Raw genomic sequence first — 7306 nt, 5'->3', positions numbered from 1 at the left:
ACCGTGGTCCCTGCTGTGGAGGTTGAGAGAATCGAGAATCGAGAACAGAACAAACACACAAATTTAAAAAGGTCCCCGGCTACGCAGCATGTCGCAGCATGTCGCAACGGGAAAGGCGAGTGGGTAGTCTGGGAGAAAGGCAGGGAGATTGGAAGATTGAGAGATGAGAAGATTAGGATATTATGCGGAAGAACCAGCCAGAAAACACCCCGAGAAAAAAACACATGGTAGAGTGAAGATAAAATCATATATGAAATGCAAAGCCGCTAACAACACCACACCAAACCGTACCGTTTTCCTTATTTTTTTTATTTTTATTTTTGTATTTTTTAAGCTTTCCGTTTTTTACATGCCTTATACCGGCACCATGCTTATCGCTATCACTGTGGAGAGGAGACTCTATCCTTGTCCCTGTCCCGGCCCCGACGGCGTCGATGATGACTCAGTAGCTTGTCCTTGCTGTCCCTGCTGGCCCTGCTGGCCCTGCTGGCCCTGTGCGCTGCTGCCCGTACCTGTGCCGGCGCCAGCACCACCCATCATAAATCCAGGCGGGAACATAGGCATCCCCTGAAACGAGAACCCGAAGCCTGGCACCGCGGGCGGGACGCCGATTGCGTTGGCGTTATTGGCGCTCGCAGAGCCGTCACGGTCGTTTCGATCGCCCATGTTGCTACCGTTGCGTTCACCGTTGCCATTGCTGCCTGGTACTGCTGATGATGACGACATTTGTCCATGGCCGTAGCCGTGGCCGTGTGCGGGGCCATGTGCAGGACCGGGCCCGTGGCCATCATCCATTGCACCGCGGTTTTGCCGCCGGAAGCGTTCTGGTTCCGGTGCCGTTCGAGTAGATTGGGGACCACGCTTCCCACCTTGGTCGGTGGCCATGCGTCGGCTTATCGCTGTCGGGGTCGTGTTAGTATTGGCTACATTTCCGTTTCTCCCAGAAGGAAAGGGGGCGGGGGGGGGGAAAGGGGTGGGCATGTTTTGAATGACTGAAACGTACCTTTCGAAGACACGCCGGCCCCAATCTCAATGTCAGGTTCCTCCACCACCATAAAACTCTCAATTGGTTTTCCGCCGGTTCCGCCGTACTCGGCGTTGAGCATCCACTTGCGGTCTGCGTCCGTGAGCCGGTCGATGGGGATTACGCTGATGCCGGTTTGGTAATCGCTGCAGTCTCGAGGGCCGAAACCAACACCCCATCGTGTCTAGTGTGCGGATGTCAGTGGGAGGGGAAGAAATTGAATGAAGTGGGGAGAAAAAGGGGATACGGTGGTTGCTAGAACTTACTCGTAATTGCATGTCTCCAGACTTGTATTGCTCCATACCCTCGCGAGCAGTGACGGCATCATGTCTGTTGATCATCTTCACGAATGCATGGCGTTTGTCAATATTTACAATACATGTTTGAACAACGCCGTAACGGCCGAAAAGCGATCTTAAATGAGATTCGGACGAACTGTGTTCGATCATGTTAGTTCAACTACAGTTCAATATGAGGGGTTTAAAAATTCGAATTATATTTTTGCAGAAAATGAAATAACTCACGTCACACCGCCGACGAAAAGGGTCCTGCTGAGGACTGTATATTTAAAAAAAAAAAAAAGGTCATTATCCTGATCACAACACTCAGAGTAAAATTATAGTGAAGACATACCTTTGATGTTCCCCTGACCAATTGAATAATCCCACTCCAAGAACTTGGGTCCGGGAGGAGGAAGCGTAGCTTCTTTACGAGGAGGTGTCGGACTTCTACGACGTCTTCCAGGAGGACTGCGCTGGCGATATTCACCAGGCCGTCGTCCACGGGAGTCTCGAGTGTCTCGGTTCCTGCCAGGGGAGTCTCCATGGTATTCTCCATACACAGGGCTGTCGCGACGACGAGGGGGGGAAACTTCACGACGTCTATCCCACCCAGGCGACCTGGAGCGGCGTCGGTAACCCCCTGGCGGTGACCGAACATAGTCTTCTCTGTCATGCTCTCTACTACTCCGATGATCGCGATCTCGATCACGATCACGTGATAATGAGTCTGGTGCTGGGGTGCTCCAGGTATTTTGACTAGCGGCAGGCTGCTGGGCGAAGGCTGCTAACGCTGTGGCGGGGTTCATATTGACCATGCCGCTACTTGCAGTATTGGAAAGGCTTAGGATTTGCAGCGCTGTGGCCCACTGGTCTTGAGGAATACCCTGCGCAGCCATGAGCTGGAGCAGGCTTAATTGTTGTAATGTCTCTGGAGGCAAAGCACCTGCTTGTGGCATCAAGGCGGCAAGTGGGTTCTGTTGTGCAGCGGCGGCTACTGCTGCGAGAGGATTTGAAGCAGCAGCAGAAGCCTGGCCCTGGTTTGGGAAAATAGTTGGATTCTGAGCCATATTACTCAACCCCGCAAATTGATTTGCAAGATTTCCCGCAGCAGTAGCGGTAGCAAAGGGGTTTACAGCCTGCCCGTTGGGCTGTTGCGCAGCCGGGTCTACAGACGCGGGCATGGCTTGCAGAACTGGGTTTTGCGGATTAAATATACTATGGGGACTAGTTTGCGCTGGCACGCCTGAGGTTGCTGGGGTTGATGCTGTACTGTTTTTTGCCATATCTGCCAATGCCTTCAAGATGCTAGAAGTATCTGGTGCTGGTGGAGCTGGCTGACCGGAGCCTGCAATAGTAGAAGTAGTAGTAGTAGTAGCAGGAGCAGCAGATGATGATTGAGCTCCATGCTGGCCTCCAGCTAGGGAGATTAAATTGGGGGCCGGTGATCCATCGGGCGTAGTTGATTGCACGTCTAGAAGAAAAAATAATATCATACATCAGAAAACTGGTTTTCAACATACCCTACTATGCCTCTTCTCGTTCGTTGTCGACTGTACGTTTTGGTGATATGTGCGATGTTTAAAAAGAGGATAGGAAAATGACGAGAAGAGGCATTTGTTCTTTTGCGTTCGCTGTTCCTTATTCTGCACTCTAACCCAAGGGGGAAAATAAGGCTTACTTTGAGATACTGGCGCGTTTAGCTGTTCCTTCAAGGAAGCGAGAAGAGCCGCCGGGAAGGTGTATCCACGCTCCCAGATGTCTACCAGCTTTTTGATTTTGTCCTAGAAAGAGAAAACCGGGCATACGTAAGTGGGGATTGTTCAGTCACCGCATGAAATAAAAACAGAAAAGGAAAGAAAAGAAAGAGAGAACAGAAAAATGGAGGAAAAGGTGGATAATCGAAACCCAGAAGTGTAAGAATGAGACGAGTCTATAGCCAAGGCGGAAGAAAGACGTGGATATAATACCGCGGCTTTCGTGCTAAACGAAGGCAAAAAAAATATACGCGGGGGATATTGTTCTATGGGCAACAAAGCGAACGGCCATCCAAAAGCTGATGGGATAATGCCGTTGTGCACGTTGTCTTCTTTATGATATAAATTGCAGCCGGAAATGATTGTCTTTCTGTATCCGGCTGCTGGCTGTTTTGTGTCTAAGAGTACGCGTACCTTTTGATATTCAGGAGCATTGTTTATGATATCAGTCATCAAGACGGGAAGCAATTCAGTCACTCTGTTAACACCAGCTGCAAATGTTCCATCTGGCGCACCGCTACCAACAGTTTGACCGGCTTTCCGGGCTGATTCTACCCACTGTCGAGTTACAGAGTCTACGACATAGAGTACGCCCAGCTTGTGTGTTCCAGGGGCTCTTTTGAAGTGGGTATATATTTTTTGAACGAGGACGGATTCGGACTATAAAGTTGGAAAAATAAATGTTAGATATGGTTTTTCCTTTCCTTTCTTTATTTTTTATTTTTTATTTTTTATTTTTTATTTTTTTTTTTTTTTTAAAAATTTCTTCTGGGTTTCTTTCAGCATTTAGGGAGTCTAGAGATAAGCCATACCTGTACATTGGCGGCACATAACGAGGTGATGATGCTGATTTTGGAAGCTGATACTCCAGGTGGCTTAAGCGCCAACATGGATTGTAAATAGCCATCTAACTCCGCTACGGCAGACGACATGGCTTTAAACGAGGAGGGTTGCTTAAAGAGTTGCTACCAGTCAAAGGCAAGAAATGACCGCAGAAATATAAACAAGCTGTCGACTTGTCCCGTAATTTTATCCTTTGTCAGAAGAGAAATTTGTATTCCTTTTGATAATGGCCGTGTATAGATAGATGAATACGATGGATGGCAGCGCGGAGAGGATAAGGTTAAGACCGTCCCATGAAGCGGTTTTTTTTTTTCTCCTCTTAATCTACTGCTGCGAGAGACTTTTTGACGACAACTAGCATACGGCGAGTTCCAGGAAGTGTGGAAAGTGTCTAAGTAGATAAAATATATGACGATGCAGGCGACGTAGATACCTATTGGAACGAGTTGGATGAAGTCCTGATGACACTGTCGATGTCGTGCGAGCAAGACGGCACTACAAGGACCCAGAAAAAAAAAACCTTTGACCTACAGGCCGCGAGTCGAGGGCACGGCGGTGAACAGCAGGCTAAGAGAGATGAACACGGAGCAGTGAACACGAGTACAGTCGGTGCGGAGAGAGGGAGTAGAGAGGGCAAAGGGCCGTTGAAGAGAGGATGGTGTGAGTCTTGACGCGATGAGGTTGGTTGGTGAGGTCCGAAGAAGGTTCGAGGAGAAAAATTCCCTGTTTGAGAAACCGGCGCTAGCGCGATTGGAAAGCACGTGATGGGTCGCGTGTGCTGAGTCATCGTGTGACATCATTGCGCTAGTTACTTTTTTTGGCATCAAAATACTTCTAAAAGAGAAGGAAACGTATACTTGTTTTAAAAGGAATGCTGCCAAAGTGATGTTCTTTATTACGCGCCTTCGTCTTACCGGTCATCCACTCCTTGATCACAAGACCCGCGGCCATACCTACTCATTTACCTAGACCGATTGGCTCCTGTCCAATGATCAGATATGCAATTATGGGAGTGAAACTACGCCTTCCTCGGATTCCGATGTAAATGTATAAAGGAATTGAATGTAGAATACAGTAACCGTAAAACATGGAGATAAAAAATGATTGCGAGGGTGAGGGGGGAGGAAATGAAACGGCAAAAAAAAATTTTTAAAAATTTAAAAAAAATTGACACCCAAAAGAACCGTGGACGAATCGCCACAAACCCCGCCCTGCCTTTTCTCTATCCTTTACATTATCTTACAGTTGGGCACCAACAAGCTTGGCATATGACTCGGTGCTGAAACTCTTGGGTCGTTCGATGGGCATTCCCAGGGCGCGGTCAATGATCAGCTGTGGGAGCACACCAAGGGCTCGCGAAACACCAAACAACACGGTGTAATACTTGGCTTCTGTTAGGCCGTAGTATTGAAGGAGCACACCTGAGTGGCTGTCGACGTTGGGATATGGAGATTTGACCTTTAGTTTACGAATTTCGTCAGCATTGCGTCTGGTGGAATAGCGGGAAGCTTTGTAAAAAATGGGGAACTACATACCTTGCCGTGCTCGGTCAGAACGCCAGGAGCGATCTTGTAAACTTGGCTGACCAGCTTGAACATGGGATCATCAGGAAGCTTGCGGAGAGCAAATTCACGCTGGCAGGTGTAGCGTGGGTCGGTTTTGCGGAGGACGGCGTGGCCGTAGCCTGGAACAACTTGCCCGGCGTTCAGGGTGGACCACAGATAATCCTTAATGGCCTCGTCGCTGAGATCGTTGCCGATGACTTTCTTCATCTCCATCAGCCAGGTCAGGACTTCCTGGTTGGCTCTGTAGGAAGATATCGAATCAGTAACCGTTTGTCCATGTCTCGGCATATTTTAGTCACTTACAACCCGTGGAGAGGACCAGCAAGGCCGTTGAGACCCGCTGCAAGAGAGAGCATGGGGGAGCTCAATGCGCTTCCGACCAAGTGGGTTGTGTGTGCGCTGACGTTCCCTCCCTCGTGATCAGAGTGGATGGTCAGGTACAAGCGCATCAACTCGACAAAGTCATTATTATCACCATAGCCGAGCTGGTTGGCCAAGTTGAAGCCGTAATCCTTGTCCTTCTGAATTGGAGCAACCTTTCCATCCTTGAATACGTTGCGGTAGATCTTGGCTGCGATGGTAGGCAGTTTGGCTATCAAGTCCATGGAATCCTCGAAGGTGTACTGCCAGTACTCTTTCTTGTTGATGCCTTTAGCATAGGCCTTGGCGAAAACGGACTCGTGTTCGAGAGCGGTGATAGCGAGGGAGAATTGGGCCATAGGGTGCAGAGTGGAAGGGCAGCGATCGATCAGCTCCTCAATGAACTTGGGCAGATCGGAGCGAGCGGCCCAATCTGCAGAGAGGGCACGAACCTGTTGTTCGCTGGGGACTTCACCGGTCAAGAGCAGCCAGAAAAGACCTGTTGAGCTATTAGCATTAGGTCAACGGAATAGTAATGGAAACGTGTAGCACCTTCTGGTAGAGGCTCCTCTCCGCCGGGGGCCTTGGGAAGTAATTTCTGACATTCCGGAATCTAGGAGGCGAATAAGCAGACGGTCTGGAAGGGAAAAAAAAATCGCAATCTTGAAGGGAAACACCTACAGTCTTGCCCCGGAAGCGAATTCCCTCCTCGGGGTCAAGGACAGAACCCTTTCTCAAGCCATTAGCCTCTTGCTTGCATGCAGCACCCCAATACAGGGATTGATTCATACCTCCCAAACAAGGGATTTGATTCCCCGAGCACCTCCGTATACCTGGCCAAGAGTAACTTCACCAATGACCTTGTCTCCGTAGTCTCTATAACAAGAGTAGTCAGGTCAGATCTCTATACATACATGTATACACATACGTCTATCCGTATATATTAGGGAAGTTTCATCTCGTACTTTCTCAGCTTCTTGACCTTCTCGATCTCAGCCGGGAGTTTATCGGCGAAGGTATCTTTGAGGGACTGGCAGATGGACACGGGGCGTAGTCAGCGCATTGCTCGAATCATCCATGGCAGGTCAATTGGGTTAACAGGAGTTTTGCTAACCTTTGTTTTAGTGGAGGAATAGCATCGCAAGCCAGTGAAGGCCGCAGACTGGACAACGGGATTGGAAGCAAAGGAAGCGCGGAGAGCAGAGCTCCCCAGTCTGAGGGATGAAGCCATGGGAGTTGAAGGGGAATTGAAGGGAATTACAAAGGGATACCAAAGCAATTGACGAGAGATAGAATAAGGAGAATGGGAGGTTCCTATGAATGCACTATGGAAGGGGGGAGAGAGGTTGAGGGAGCATACAAAGGAAATCGAGCAAGAAATGGTGAATTGGTGATGGATACTCTCTGCCCAAAAAAAAAGGAAAAAAAGGAAAAAAGGAAAAAAAGAAAAAACAACCAATCACCAAGTCAATACGTATA

The 7306-nt window shown here is 48.9% G+C and overlaps 2 protein-coding genes across 2 annotated transcripts; both read right to left on the bottom strand.

The window, feature by feature from the left end:
* Positions 1-341: 341 nt before the first annotated feature.
* On the bottom strand, positions 342-3991 carry HCBG_08810 (Nrd1 complex RNA-binding subunit; the record flags this gene model as incomplete). The annotated part of the gene is made up of 8 exons (XM_045435859.1): positions 342-899; positions 1004-1208; positions 1291-1459; positions 1549-1582; positions 1658-2776; positions 2984-3086; positions 3474-3719; positions 3872-3991. The coding sequence occupies 8 exons, from the start codon at positions 3989-3991 to the stop codon at positions 400-402; spliced, it is 2496 nt and encodes an 831-aa protein (XP_045283388.1).
* A 775-nt stretch (positions 3992-4766) lies between these two features.
* Positions 4767-7220, bottom strand: HCBG_08809 (citrate synthase; the record flags this gene model as incomplete). Its single annotated transcript, XM_045435858.1, has 8 exons — positions 4767-5360; positions 5438-5708; positions 5771-6326; positions 6380-6440; positions 6509-6556; positions 6619-6703; positions 6793-6857; positions 6942-7220. The coding sequence occupies 8 exons, from the start codon at positions 7056-7058 to the stop codon at positions 5142-5144; spliced, it is 1422 nt and encodes a 473-aa protein (XP_045283387.1).
* Positions 7221-7306: the final 86 nt, after the last annotated feature.

The sequence above is a fragment of the Histoplasma capsulatum genome (genome assembly GCF_000150115.1).
Source record: "Histoplasma capsulatum G186AR genomic scaffold supercont2.18, whole genome shotgun sequence".
NCBI lineage: Eukaryota > Fungi > Ascomycota > Eurotiomycetes > Onygenales > Ajellomycetaceae > Histoplasma > Histoplasma capsulatum.
This window is presented reverse-complemented; position numbering and strand designations above follow the sequence as displayed.